Source organism: Rattus norvegicus, chromosome 15 (assembly GCF_036323735.1).
Source record: "Rattus norvegicus strain BN/NHsdMcwi chromosome 15, GRCr8, whole genome shotgun sequence".
NCBI lineage: Eukaryota > Metazoa > Chordata > Mammalia > Rodentia > Muridae > Rattus > Rattus norvegicus.
This window is the reverse complement of record NC_086033.1, coordinates 38,696,528-38,712,136: the sequence shown is the minus strand read 5'-3', so window position 1 is coordinate 38,712,136 and position 15,609 is coordinate 38,696,528. Positions and strand designations below refer to the sequence as shown.

At 46.8% G+C, this 15,609-nt stretch overlaps 1 protein-coding gene across 1 annotated transcript; it reads right to left on the bottom strand.

Moving 5' to 3' along the window:
* Window positions 1-319: 319 nt before the first annotated feature.
* Amer2 (APC membrane recruitment protein 2) lies at window positions 320-10,628 on the bottom strand. The gene has a single exon (NM_001399520.1). It carries the CDS (start codon window positions 10,279-10,281, stop codon window positions 8,266-8,268), a length of 2,016 nt encoding a protein of 671 aa, NP_001386449.1. The 5' UTR covers window positions 10,282-10,628; the 3' UTR covers window positions 320-8,265.
* Window positions 10,629-15,609: the final 4,981 nt, after the last annotated feature.

Sequence of the window (15,609 nt, the reverse complement as noted above, 5' to 3'; positions counted from 1 at the left end):
CACACACACATACACATACATACATATACATACTACACATATACACACATACACACATACATACACACACACACACACACCATACATTGCATATATGCAAGCCACACATATCACAGGTCTATCAAACACAAAGAGGCACATCACAGACATCACACACATGCACTTATCACACACCTATTTATGTACTAATATGAGTGCATGTTCATGCACATATGGACACATACCCATTCCTCACAGTTGTTAGTATACTTGCTAAAATAAAATGGAAAACTCTAGAAGAAAACCAGATCCTAGAAAAATAACAGCCAACAGAATTTGCTTTAATTGCAAAGGAGCAACGGAATTTATTGACCAAATTTAAACACAATAGTTCAAATGGCAACATTGTATTTTCATTGTAAGATGGAGAGACAGAAAAGCGCCCATTAGTCCAACCTGTTTACATTTGCTAAAACAGTGACTATCAAAACCAGCAACATGCACAGTAGTACATATGCACAAAATGGAATTGTATCAACAAATATACAAAATCTTCAAAATAAAAATATTTACAGGTTTAAAAATATAAACATTGATTCATCTATCCCATTAGAGCATTGGAGTAGCGAAGGAAAAAGGACCCTACTGGTGTTTAGAACCCTTCTTCCAAGTAGGTTTGGAAAGCATAGAGCTCATTTTAGGACACTAGTTTTTTGATATTTTTCAGGGGCTTAACATTCTATTATAAAAATAATATCTATAAACCTACCAGTTACTGAGGAGTTTCCTCTTGTGCACAAAAGTGAGGCAGCCAAGCCCTGTTCTCAGAGGCTCTCCTGGCTGGAAGACTAGTAGAGAAGTGGAGTTTCTGCTTGGGTTTAAGGAAACCCAAGTCATTGCTGCTGAACAACCTGCTCTTTTTTTATATATATTACACTGAGATGCTGCAAGACAGGCAATCTGAAGTTCACCGGGGGCTGGTGGGTTGCTGATGACAAATGAAACCCACAGGGCTTTACGGTCAGAGACACTTTTCACTGATATTCTTCCTTACTCTACTGCTATCAATCGAATCAGTTCTGCTAAATTTATTCTGGAAGCAAGAAAAAATCTCCAGTGGTTATTTATTAGGCTGCTAAGAACATTCATTAAAACTAGCCAGCTACCAGGGCAATGCCACAGGTGCCAGAATTGTCCACACGTGATAATGCTGTGTCCCCTTCATGCCCCCCGTGCTAGATGCTGTGTTTACCCGCCACGCCCTGTGCTCTTGGGTCACATACATTCTAACATTTCTACTTTAGTTTATTAAATGATTCAGATTTGAAGATGTCCAAGACTGTTGAGTGCATCTCAAAGAACCAGGAGCTGAGGCTGCATTAGAAATGTGTGTTCTGTATTTTAGAGGAGAGTGTTAATTATTAAATACCCCTCCTAACTCCTCCCAGCTCATGATTCAACAGAGTAAGCACAGGTGTTGATCCCCCCACTGTTTCTCGTTACACTGAGGTGAGGAAAGGTTGACTAGCGGTAGGTAACATGTGTAGGTAAAATAATCTTGTTAGTTGTGATATTGATGTAATTTCAAACTCATTTTCCCTAAATACTGAGAAAGGCATCTCACTGGGATCAGAGAGAAAGGAAACGAGGTCGAAGCCTAATGGATTCCCCACTGAAATGGCTTTTCTGGCTATATTATTGGCAAAACAGAGATAAGAGTGTATAGTCCATAAGTCCAATCTAAATAACTGGAGGCTATGACCCCAGATCTTAACTGGCCTAGATAGGAAAAAGCTTGCTTGCCCCTGGATCAACCCTTTAGAGTTGTAATGTAGGCTTTATTATTTTTTTTAAATGAAGGCTATTGGTGGCTATTTAAAAACCAAGTTCAGTTTTAATTGAGATTATCATTTAAATGACATCCACCGTCATAGAAATGGAGTCAGATTCTCATAGTTGAGAATTTCAATGGGGTTCTTAACTAAAACAAGCAATCCAAAAGGGGAGTATGGGCTGGAAAAGGGCCTCCAATTAAAGCCTACGCTGTGGAGTCAGGTTCAAGGCTGCCCCTGTTACTCAAAGCAAGGTTCAGGCCCCAAGACCTTCAACCTTCTCAAAGACCAGTTTCTTTCTCTGGAAAATGTAGCCAAAACAAACCAGATGACATGGTAAAACCAGGTAAGGAGCATCGTGTCTAACGCTCCAGGAAACGGCCTCTGGAAGGTGGTAGAAGTAACCATAAAAATCATAGTATGTGCTCAATAAATATCAGTTGAGTGAATTAATAAATTGGAAGATGTAGATCAAGATTCCAGGGCCACTGAGGAAGCAGGATGAATGCCTTACAATGGAAGGTACTTGCATCTGGAATTCAGAGTTGGACCGGGGCAAAGGATGACTCATCTGCTCCCCATTTAAGTGGACAACAGACAAAAGGTGATGGTGGGGAAACTGGGCCCTTGTGAACGGAAGTTAGGAGTGTAGAATGGCTGTGGGAAACAGTATAAATGGTCAGCACAGGTTTAAAAATGAAATTACTGTATGGCCCAGCAAGTTCACTTCTGGATATTATCTAAAAGCTTGAGGGTTGAGTCTTGAAAAGATATTTCCCATCCTCGTCTACACTGGGGAATTATTCACAGTAGCCAAGACACAGTACTGTATCTGTTGAAAGGTGACTAGACAAACAATGAGTATACCTGCTGCCCATTGGATCCAGCTTCTAGAAAGGGAGAACTCTTAAATATATGACAGGGTGGATGTTGGCCCTGGAGATGTTGTGCTCAGTGAAATGAGCAAGTCACAAAAGCACAAAACCTACCAGACCCCATTGTTTTGAGGTATGTAAACCAGTCCAACTCCTAGAATCAGAGAGCAGAATGCTAGTTGTCAGGGGCTGGAAAGGGGACATGAGGAGTTGCTGATCCGTGAGCAATAAAGTGTCCATTACTCCAGGATGCATGGACTCTAAGCATAAGCTATAAGCAGTGTATGTGGAGTCACATGTACTGTGTTGTACACGTGAAAATCAAAGAGGACACACTTCATGCTGAATTTCCTACTACAATGAAGATAAACCCAGAATACTCAGAACAAGGCAAGTCTAGGCTTAAGGTAGGAAAACACCTTAAGAGAAGCGTGCCTGGAATGGCCAAAATCCTATCGGGGAAGGAGTGTTGCCATGGCAACAAAAGAGACTTCTGTCTGTACTTTCCATGTAATCCCTAGAAGGAGAGGGTGCTCCAAAGAGAAGGAAACCAACTGTTTGCCTATGGACCACCGAGGACCAGGGAGCTGCAGGTGTCTCTGTGTGTGACACAAAAGGTAAGGTCACCGGTTTGGATGTGAGTTGGCTTTGTCTGTTAGAAGCGAAGGGAGGTCAATGTCTTCAGCAGCTCTTAGCTCTTCCGCTACCACAGGGCGTTAGACAGTTCATACCCCCGCCCCAGAGACTAGGGAAAGAAGGAGATACAGAGAGGGAGTCTGCACTGAAGGAGAAACACAAAGTCTGAATTAAAGTCCTACCAGGGAGATTATTCCGCTTCGCAGGGTGGAGTGACTCTCAGTCGAGCTCCCGGAAGCATAGCCACACAGGAATTTTAGAAGCATTTATGCGGCTTGATTGACCTCCATTCTGCTCCATCATACAAACTTTAAGCAATACATACAAATGCAAAACATACGAAGGTGAGATGGCTTTTAATGATTATTGAGAAAATCCAATAACAACACGGCAACATGTAAGCCCCCAATTGCCCTTATTTTTTTATTAAGTATTGGATACAGTACATGTCCTGGAGATACGGGCTGCATTGGATTCAAATCAATATCATAAAAGCTGATGCCCGTCAGCTGGAGGCTTTGTGACACTCTAATCTTCCCTGTTTTAGTTCAAAAAAGAACTCCTCCTCCTAGTTCAATTCCAAAAACCACCTTTTGAAGGCTTCCTCTGTCTGCGGGTGGAGCAATTACTTCCCTTCTAAGTGGTTATTGTGGCAACACACTATGTCCTTTGAACATCACCTGAGTAGAAGGCCCCAGATACTCACTCTAGAACTGACAGCCACTAAAAGTCTCGAGAGCAGGGCCAGATGACACAGTCAATGACCACTCTGCGGTCACACTAGCGCCCTGAGGTGTTCCTGAGCATCTTTCTTCTGCCACACAGCAGCATCTAAGAGACACCCTGCTGAGACCTTGCTCGTCCCATTCTGGTCCATAAAAATTTTTGTGTAATAAATGGGAAATTTCTAAGGCTGAGTTTACACAAATAACTGGGTCCTTTCTTAGCGGCTGGGAAGGGAGGGACCAAGGTTAGCGTGGTATTTGAGGTTTCTTATGCAGAGCCTTCTAACTGGTCCTGCTGGTGAAGGGCAGCTAGAAATTCTTGGGTTAATTTTTAAGCACTCATGAGGGAAGCAAAACATGGGAGACTGTTTAAGATGTCTCAGTAGAGGCCAAGCACAGTGAGTCAAGTCCTCACATTCCCAAAGCAAGGCAGACATAATGATAGAAAGCAAGGAAGGAGCAAAACCTGCTAACACGGTCCAGAAGGCCAACCACGTGAGGAGGGTCGTACTCTCACTGTCCTAGGGCAGCAAGCAACGAGGATGAACAAAATGGGAGAGATAAAGCCACACAAGTCAACCTTCAAGGAATGCTCAGTGAATAGCTTCCCCAAATAGAGAGACGGAAACAAGGAAAACTCCAGAAAGTTTGGTCAGAGAAATCTTAACGCCTGATAGGGCCTTTTGACCTTGACAATTGGATCAGCAAAGGGCTCTCTGCATATTGATCTCAAGGAATCAGAATGACTGAGTTGAGTGAGGGAGCCCTTCTAGCTGGGCTAGACTCATCTGCACAGGTTAAACACTGAACATAATTTGCATGTCTCTCAGCAGACTAACTTTTGTGCAAAATACATCTCAAGGAAGCCCTGTTGATCTTTATTCTATTGTTACTTTATTCTATTGTTATTACATGAAGTGATAAGTATTTATTTTCTCTTGTGATGATTTGAGATGCTATGGTAAACAGAAATGTCTTCCAGTCCCCGACAGAGAAGAGTAAGGGTCTTCATTGCCAGTAGAGGTAAAGCAGGACTAAATTGGCTTTACGTTGTGTGTGTGTGTGTGTGTGTGTGTGTGTGTGTGTGTGTGTGTGTGTGTTAGATTTTAAAGACAGGTTGTCTTATGCAGAGCCATTAAACTGACAAATTTCTGCCCAACAATTGATTTGACTTTCTGTGCTCTCATTTTAGGCAGTTCTTTGCCCAAAGAGTGCCAACTCAGTGGACCTTAGGACTGTACAAACCAAGAATGCATCATTTGCTCATGTCTGATCTTTCTCAAAAAAAAAGTGAAGGAGCCCATCCAATCCTCAGAAGGCTATCCAGTATCCAATAACACATTCATAAACAGTTGAGTGTAAGTCTAGAAACACAGATAAGGTAAAGTAATCCTTGGCACGTGAGAGCAACTCTGATCCCCTTTCTGTGTTCGGGGAAGGCTGACCACCATCCCGCCTGATAATGGCTAGGGACATTTAATTCTTTGCCAAGTCCTCTACTCGGCTGGCATGGCTGCTGTTCTTAAACGTACTGGGTAAAGGAGAAAAAAAAAAGTCAGAGGGGAAAAGAGTGTGGTGAGAAGTATAAATCAAACATTTTAGGTCTTTTGCAAGTGATCAACTGCCAGCGGAAGTGAAGGCAAATCTTGCTAAATTTTCCTTCACTTACAAAGAGAGGATGGAGGAAGGGTGAATGCATAGATAAACCCCCAAGCTGGGAGCGCTTGGAAGAGTAGCTCCTGGTGCTTTAGTAAGCAGCTGCTATCATTACTCTGACAGTGTCTGGTCCCGTTCTTCATACATTACCTTTCCTACACTGAAGGAGAGCAAACAGCACCCCGCCATGGAGCTGTGCAAAGGTAAATAGAATCTTTACAGGGAAAAGCATAAGACAAAAAAAAGCCCCTTTGTTTTCCTGCTAGGAGTAAAATTTATATTCTCTCCAGTTCTAGGAGAAACAAATGCAATTTGGGTCTAAATATTTCTATCAATATTAATCAAATTTAAAGTCTTTCCTCAAGGGCAGAAATAAATGTCAAAGTATTGTCAGATCTCAGCTATTTTGAGATGTTTTTTGTCTGTTAGTTTTTGTGCGGATGGATTCCTGAGCATGGTTGAGATGCTTGTATGGTTTCTGATCAGGAGTCTAGAGCTTAGGGTGGTGAGTACATGGGGCAGGGGGGGTCTCATCTGTAGACACAGGGAAATTAAAAAATAAAGCATTGCTTTGAGATAACAGCACGGACCTGAGACAATACGATGAAAGCCAACAGTCTGACTAAGGTATGCAGCAGACTTCTGCCCCCCTCTCTTCTAAGCTCCCCGAATCACTACAAATCAGAAGTAGGAATAGGCTCTTCTATGCCTTGTCAAGTTTTCCTTGATGGCCACTTATCTTCGCTTCCCTCATACTATTAAAATAAGTTTTCATATATTTAGCTTCTTTTTTTTCTTTTACAAAATATAACTAAAATCTTAAAACACAAAATAGCAGACCATTTCTTAGTCATCTCTCTAGAACCCGAATCACACTATGCTTCTATCATTCACACACATGCCGGGTCACTGGGATCTGTGCCATCTCCTGGCGAGCCACAGTACCTCTGGTAGAAGCTCTGGCCCTTGGAGTTAAATGCCCTGAAGTGCATCCACAGAAGGATATCAGTTTAATCAGCAGATCCTAAGAGCATCCTAGGAACCTGTTCGCTGTGTGGTTCAGGCTGCCAAGGCTTCAGAGTGTCAGCTGAAACACTAGAAAGCATGTATCCAATCAAACCCCTTCTCAAAGAGTAATTTAGTAGCATGTTTACGTACTTAGGTTTGCAGTGTCTTATGGCCAACACACCTGTCTCAGGCAGAGGTTTATATAGCAAATGTCAAAAGAATAGTTTTAAACTTGTACTTTCTATATTGAACATTTTGGACATATCTTTGGGGAAATGGTTGGATCCAACATTTTATAAACCAGGTAAAATTTCTGGTTTGTGTTGACATGCAGACTCTTAACCAAGGCCAGGAAAACTACTGTTCAAGGGCATCAATTATACATACATACACACACACATATATCACACACACATATATATGTGTGTGTGGTGTGTGTGTGTGTGTCTGTGTGTGTCTGTGTGTCTGTGTATGTGTGTGTCTGTGTGTGTGGGTGTGTGGGTGTGGGTGTGTGTGTGCAAAGGACCCTAATAAATCAAAAGCAGCACTGCCTCAGGCTATAGTACATAAAGAACCTCAATGGCTTGTCTTGTCATTAAATTCAGCTGTAAGACCAGACTTTAAATCCTATACAATGAAGGGGTTGAAGAATGTTAGGTGCGAGATAAACCGTAAAATATGCATTAGTTATACATAAGAAGGTTGATGTTTACAAACGACAAAATACAGTGTAATCAGCATTTACTGAGATCTTTCCCTGATCCTGAACTTTGCACCAAGAGGGAGGAGTGGATTAAAAAAAAATACACAAACAAAAAAACCACATAAACTACTCGTGAGCCTTTTATTTCTCCTCAGACAAATGATCTGAGTCAGCCATACTAAACCTCTCTGTTTTCTTCCTAGACACAGAGCTCTCGCTATTTGCATAACTGGCAGCTGGGGCACTTCCTGCCAGTCAGCAGCCCCCTTGTCTAGTCACACAGCTACATGCATCTTTAGCTTTGAGGTGATTTCCACACAGTGATAAAGTGAAGGTCTTTTTTTTTTTTTTCTTTCCTGGAAAGAAAGGCAAGAATTCTGCTGTTTACTGATTCCTCAAGGCCCTTTTGACTCTAGAACAGCCTGATATCCTGGTGTGACTTTTGTTGTTGTTGTTGTTGTTAGATTTGGTTAAATCTTATTTTCTGCAAAGGCAAGGAAAGGTGACTTCTGAGTGATCCATGAAATAAGGAAATAGGAGGAGGAGGAGGAGCAGGAAGTGGAAGAAGAGGGGGAGGAGAAGGAGACAAAAAGCCCAGATCTTTTGAAAAGGTTAAAAGAAAAAGGAAAGTGCTAGAAAAGAATTCTCAGAAACTTATCTGAACTCCAGGTGTAACATCCCCCTTCCAGGGTGTCCTGCCCCCTGTCTCCAACAAAGACTTCTAGGCCATATGGAGAAGGGTGGGTCCTAAATGATTTGCTTTGGAGAAAGCGAATTTCCTTCAGTGGTTTCCAGGGGAAAGTTGTATTCCTTAACATATGGCCCATCCATCCTCCTTGGCCTTGGGGACCTCACAACTTTTTGGCACTGTCATGGCATGCTGCTGCCCTGATGGTGGTTCCAGCCAAGCCCCGGTTGCTGACCCTGCGGACCAGCACTTTGGAAACAGGGATTTTTGTTCTGGGCACCTCACTCCTGGCTGGTTGCTGGTGCACCACCGGATGGCTGGACGGAAGGTTGGAGAGATGCTTGATGCTAATAGGGATTTTAGAGTCCTTCAGCAAGCTGCCGGGTGTTCTCAAAGGACAGGTGATGGTGCCTGGAGACACCGGCTTTAACCGGGACAAGCAGGGTGGGTCCTCTGTGGCAGGAAGGGCGGCTGGGCTTGCTTCAGGTTCAACGTAGAGATCACAGAGAACATCACCACTGTTGCTATCCCTGGGGATGACCACCTTCTTGCTGCTGCTGCTGTTGCTGACGCTCACTTCTTCTGGGCCAGGAGTGGTGGAGTCCCAGTAGCCCTCATCGCTGTTAGGGACACCTTCTTGATGCTCCTTCTCCGGGTGTTTGGGCTCCTCCTTCTGCTGGGACTCAATGGGAATCCTGTGGAGCCTCCTGCGCTTGACCAAGGACACGTCCTTGGCTGCTTCCCCACACCGGGCATCATTGGAAGTCTCAGGGGCCAACTTGGTGTCCGAAGCAGTGGCTGCCTTCGCGGCGCCCTCCTGGGTTCCTTGCCCTTGGTCCTCAGTCTGGGACAACATGTCCCAGAATTCCGGGAGATAGGTGTCGTCCACCTCATCTGGGCTGGCCATCTCCTCCCCTCCTCCTTGGTAGGCCACCACGCTGGGGTTCTTTTTAGAGAGAACTGGCTTGCCTGGCCCGGGGGCATGCTTGTCACAGCTGGGGCCTGCCTCTTCTTCTGGGTCTGCAATAATATCTCCACAGCCTGTAAGAGAGTCAAAGCTTTTCAGTGAAGTCACGTCAGAAAACATCAAACAAATACGATCTGCCGACGGGTCTGAGGGTGGATCAACAGAGGAAGGGTCAGGGACAGCAGACGCCCGGCCGCTGCCACCTTCGGAGTCGACAAGGGGGACGGTCTTTATCGGAACGTCACCTGTCCTGGACGCATCCTCGGCCGCCTGGACCTCACCGGCTCCCGACTCGAGGGCTGCCCCGGGCTTCTCCGCGCGCCGATGCCCCTCGGCGTCCTCTCCCCGGGAGCTTTGATCGCCAGGGCCGGTGGGGCTCGAGGCCTCGAGGCAGGTCCGCTCCGGGGCGCGCTCGGCGGACGCGGGCGCCTGCTCTCCCCCTGCGGGCTCACCTGCTGCGTGTCGCGGGGCGTCCTGGCCCGGGCTGTCCGGGCGACGCGCGGTTCGGGGCGGCTCCTCCTTGACGCACTCCAGGCTGGCGGTGAGCGAGCCGGGCAGGACCAGGCTGCCCGGGCCCGCCGCGCGCGCCGCCTTCTCCTCCTCCTCCTTGCCGCGCTTGTCCCTCCGGTGCCAGCGCATGCTGCTGAAGATCCCTTTCAGCCCCCTCTTTTGTTTGCCGCCAGCCTTGCTCGCCTCGGCATGGTCTCCCTTGCCGGTCTCCGATCGCCCGTTCTTTTTCAGCAGGGAGAAGAAGCTGTGGGACTTGGCCACCGAGCTGCTGGCCAGGGAGCCCAGGCCAGGCCCGGAGGCTTTGGGGGGTCCGGGGATCGGTCGGGCCCCGCTGTGATCGCTCCCGCCAGGCGGCTCCTCCTTCTTGCTGCCCTCCAGCACCAGCACCTCGGCTAGTCCGTCGTGGGTCCTGCTTCTCACCATCCCCGCCGGCCCCGAGCTCTTCCCATCCCCTTTGTTTTTGACCCCAAAAATGCTGGGCATGGTGCCCCCCGATTTCCTCTTCTTGAATAACTTGAACGCAGCCTTATTGATCTTCCCCGACGGCGGCTCTGCGGCGGGCGTCTCCGCGGCGCACTCACAATGCGAGTCCATGTCTGCAGCGAGGGCCCCGGCCTGCTCCTGCCTCCTGCAGACCCCCGCGCGCGCGCCGCCGCGCTCGCTGACAGCCGCGCCGCCGCCTCGGCTCCTGCCCGTCTCCATGGAAACCGAGTGGGATCAGCCGCTGTCGTCAGCCGTAGGCTCGCGCCAGGCCACTGTCACCCGCGTTCTAAATCAACCTGAGCGGCTCTCGCTGCTGCGCCGTGGCTACTGCGACTGCGGCGGCTGAAGCGCACAGACCGGACTATCTCCCCTCCTGTCAAGGGCTTATATAATACCCTGGGTGCCACATAGATTTTTGTGTAGCAAGAGCTTTCATCACAGCCTCCAGGCGAAAGAAAAAATGAAATTTGTAATTGTGGGCTTAGGTTCCCAGTGCGTTGATTCTCATCACTTCAGGTTCTTCCGCTAGCCCAGCTTTTCCCGGGATCCTAGTTTCAGACATTACCACATGCTCCCCCATGTCTACAAAGAACAATGCCTTTTCCTTTATTTCGGACTTCATGCAGCCTCCTGTCTTTCTCGGCTCCTTCACATAGGTCTTAGCGTACTGGCACTAAGCCCAAGAGGCACCATGCCAAACTGTTCACGCCTGCGTCCGGTCCAGTGCCGAGTGTGGTCTTCAGGTTGATGCTGTATTCTGATCATGTGGATCTGATTTCTTGTTACAGAAGCAACAGCCGTCAGTCAAATACCAATTAGCAGCTCTCAGCCACGAAAGTGCAACAGTTCCCTAGGGTTCACGGGTCCTTTGGGAGACCATGAAGCTTTTAGCCCACACCCTAGTGACATGGGACTTAAGTCACAGAAGCCACCATCCAGCTTACAATTGGTCACAATTGACTGAACGCTCTGAGAACTTAGCTTGGAGAATTCTGGTTCTCTACAGGTGGGCCTTAGAGACCTGGATTCAGTCTTCCTCTTCCATTCAGGAATATGATCAAGTGTGCCTCTCTTTGGTGCTGCTCAACCTACCCCTGGCTATGAGTACCCCAGGACCCCACTTGGACCTCACCCAAGGGGACAGGGGAAGAACCAGATAGGGACAGAGGTCTCTGTGGTTTCTTCTGACCCCCACTGGTCTAGAGACAAAGAAAACTGTTCCAGAGAACAACCAGTGTGGGTAACTTTTCTGTGTTCTGACTTTAAAGACAACTGCTAACATAGTGGCTTTTCCTAATCAAGGGCTTGCCAGCAAAATGGAAAAAGGATTTGGAAGGGCCTCATGTTTTATAATCTTTGATAACCTTATTTTAAAATATTATTTAATAGTGATTATTTGATTGTATATATTATTTACATAACAACACCAGTCTTTCCTGCTTCTCTTGTATTTATTTTCTAGTTTCTATGAGTAGCTTATATTCTGTTGTTGGCCAAGGCAGCCTCTGGGGCTCACAGTTAGGCCGTGGAGCTGAGTGGTTACGTTGCTCTTTCTCATCTCGATGGAAAAAAACAAAACAAAACAAAACAAACCACTCTAAACTGCTTTTAGAGTTCAAACTTCACCAGCCCTCTCCACCTATTAACAGGACTCTTTATGAACAGAACATACGACGGATTTTAAAAAAATGAGTTTTCTTTTCAAAGTATTTACTTCTTTTGTACATATATATTGTGTGTTGTGTTTGGGCATGCATGTGCCACAGCAGAGGACAACCCGTGCAGTTTTCATCTTCTATCTTGTGGGTCCTAAGGGTTGGTTTGTCAAGCGTGGTGGCAAGAATCCTTACTTACTGAACCCTCTCACTGGCCCATTTCCTGAAGCTCTAATTGGTCATGTGACTTGATGGAACAGAGCTCTGTTTGCCCCGCAAAAGATGAAGCATGAAGAACTATAAAGAGAAAGTCATTTGTTATTTCTTTGAAAGCTTTTGGAGGACAATTGGAAGTCTGTCTGTTTTTTTAAACACACACGCACACACACACACACACACACACACACACACACACCATGCTGGCTAGATAAGTGTGTTAATATATATGTCAGTCTGAAATTGCTTCAGACCACAGTTGGGAAGAACAAGCAGTCTAGAAAAACCATAGGTCTCCAAGCCTAAGAGCTGGGTAGGTGGCCTCCTTATCCAGTAAGAGCACTGTCATCTACCAAGACAGGCCAAAAGTAACTCATCTACATAAGAATGTTTGAATCCCCAGAGAGAAAATTGACCAAGGACACTGGGATTACCACAGTTCCTTTGGGACATAGATACTCAGAGAAAGGGACAAAGCAGCTTTCAGTGTAGGGCAGGCTCCTTGGTGCCAAGTCCCCCCACCCTCCTCCTCAGAGGAGGGAAGCAGGACACTTAGAGCCCTCTGCTAACCTCTGCAGACAACAGGCAAGGTGAGCTGTAGACTGCTTGAGGACTCCCAACTTCCTCCCCCAGGTGAGAGAGCAGTTTCCAAGGACTTCATCCAAAGGGCCACACAGGTCTGGCCGGAGCAGCGTGATGGCTGAAGAGTAGAGCTAAAGGCATGTGGATGAGTGGCAGGCTGAAGTGAAAGCCCAGTGTTTTGAATCTACGCAAGTTGTTCTTCATAGCTAGCTAGGCCTGGTGGTGCAAGCCTGGAAGCTCAGCTGCATGGGAGTCGGAGGCAGGAGAATTCAAAGTCAAAGGCCTGACTAGGCTCTAGAGAGGGGTCCAGAGTGACCTGGGTGATGTAATAAGACCCTGTCTCAATGTGAAAAGTAAAAAGGGACTCAGAATATAACAAAGAATTAGTTTTCTAGTTTGCCCAAGGCCCTAATATCAAACCCCCTTCCCAACACCCAACATAGTTGGGTAAGTAGAGACTATATTTGTGTGAACAGAAGCATTTTTCTAAAGGCAAGCAAGACATTCATGGTGATTTTGCCAGAGGCACCCCAGTTTGTTATTGTTTCATCTTGTATTCTTGATTTAGACAGAGAAAGTGGGAGAGAATAAATAGGGGGCTGGGGGAAAACACCCAGCTGCTCCAAAACTGATGAGGGTCTCTAGGAAAGGATGAGCAGTGGACTTTGCTGGAAACTCCGGTGTGAGCTTTGTGCTTGTGGGAGAAGGGAGGATTCATCATTGAGTTGGAACTAGAGGATACTCAGAACAAGAAAAAGATTGAGAAAAACACCTTCAAGATCTAGCGCCAGTATTCCCAAAATCTTAGTGTCTTCTACACCACCTACCCCTGCCTCTGACTTAAGCTTGTCAAGAGGAATCTTCTGTCAGGTGAACCCCACTCAGAGCACCACCTTCAAAGGACTGGGTGGAGGGGTTCCCTGTGTGGCTGTTCCCGGAGGATGCTCCAGCTTTACACCATTTAGGGTGGAAGAGTTCACTGGTCTTGAGCCTTTAAAGTATTTAACTGAGGAGATTTGGTAAAATGATTCCTGAGTTAGGACTAGCACTTGCCACCTACAGACTAATCGGCCAGTCTGGATCCCACCCCAGCCTCTGCTCTTGTCCACTCTTGCCTATGATATTTTTCCAAGGTGTGCTCTTGAAGTGGTCGTGTCAACAAGGGTCGAAGGTCCAGTCCAAGGTCTTTGTGAGGGACAGCATTACTATGTCCATATTCCCAAGGCCAAGTTGTCACCTGGGTCCATCCAGTCTTTACAGTTTTGTACCTAGATCAAAGGTATAAGTGACCAATACAGGCAGTGAGTGCCTCCTTGCAATGCAGGTGGGTGCCCTGGGGACACCAGCCAGGCAGTGGCTGACAGGCCTGGCATTCCCAGCAATAGCATTCCAGTTTCCTGGAGCCATTGTAACAAACTGCCAGGAGCCTGGGTGCTTAAAAACATCAGGAGTTTCTCATCCTGTAGTTCTAGATGTCAGAAGTACAAATCCTGGTGGCAGTAGGGCTGGTTGTGACTGTGAGATCTGTAGAGAGGCTCTGCCCCATGCTCTCTTCTGGCCCTGCTTATTGCTCAAGTCCTCATGGACTTGAAACCTTTCATTCCAATGTTTGCCTCCATCACCACGGACATTCTCTGTACGTCTCTCTGTGGTGCTTCTTTTTTTCAGAATGATGCCGATCCTGTGAGGTGGTGAGGACCTGAGTCTGAATCTCCAGTGTCTAAGTAGAAGGCCAGGCATGATGGTAATCCCAGTTCTGTGAGGACAGAGACCAAACGGACTCCTAGGGGTAGCCTGTTGCCACTCAGCCTAGCTGCAGGTTCAGCAAGAGATGCTATATCAGTGGAATAAGGCAGAAAGGGACAAAGCAAGATGCCCATCCTCCTTCTCTGGCCTCCACAGTCATATACACATCCCATATACATGGTCCATCCTACCCTGGGACAGTCTCATCTTATATCTTAGTTACATTTGCAAAGGCTCCATTTTGCAGTAAGGTTCCATTCACAGGTGCCAGTGGTTAAAACGTCCCCGTATCTTTTCAAGTATACAGCTCAACCCACAGCAAACGTTATTGCCTATAGTGGTGACAACGTGGACCATTCCTTCAGTCCTTCAACAAAATTACCAACTCCTTTGACCCAGACGTCGTTGTTCTCGGACTCAGGCACAGGTAGATTCATAGTGCACATGGGCTACTCCAATATAAAGGTCCCCTAGAAGTATCTGGGCCATGGATAGACTTTCTGGGGGTGTCAGCAATGCGAAATTACACTATGACCTGCCCCAGTAAACAGAAATGATTATAGGCAAGAAGAACAGGTTCTACTGCATGACTTGAGTCCCATAAGATACCCAGGATGATCCAGGAGAGACACACGTGGGTGTCAGAGTCCCCACATAGTAGGGAGAAGAGAACAAGGGATGTGTTCGCTGGGTTCCTGACAGTTCTCTTGTTCGTGCTCCTAAATCAGAATGGCCTGAAAAACACCTCAGAGACTCCAGCAATCTATTCCTCCAAGCGGTTTTTTTTTCTTCCTGCTTTGCTTAGTCAGAGACAATCTCAAAAAAGATTCCATTTTAGAATGCAGGGTGGGATGGGGTCTCTTCAGCTGTCAGCTCCAAGGCGAAGCCAAAATCAGAACAAATGAGGTCAAATAGCAGAGGGTGTGCAGACAGGATGCCAGGGCTCTGGGCTCCAAGCAACAGGGGTAGAGAGCAGCCACACTGACTGCAGGGAGTCAGGAAGTCAGCTGGTCCCAATGGAGGCAAGGAGAGAGCAGCCTGCCAGGAGAGCCAGGAGCTGGGAGCTGGGAACTGAGGCTGGAAAGGGGTTGCAGAACTAGGCTGTATCACAGTGCCGTGATGATGCGAGGGCTACAGAGCCTATGCCCCTGCTCTTTGGAGCACTTTGGTTCATCTTAGGGAAGCTCTCCTCTATACCTTTTTCTCTATCCACAGAGTCAGCATCACACAGAGGCTTGATCCAACCCACTGAGCAGACAGATGAGTATGAGTCACTCTAAGGGGCTAGAGCAGGTCCTGTCTTCAGGTTCTCTCCCTTCCACCTCAGGCTCCAGGCATTACAACAAGC

Excerpts from the sequence above, each read along its gene's own strand:
- Amer2 (NM_001399520.1), bottom strand. The coding sequence starts at position 10,281 with ATGGAGACGGGCAGGAGCCGAGGCGGCGGCGCGGCTGTCAGCGAGCGC.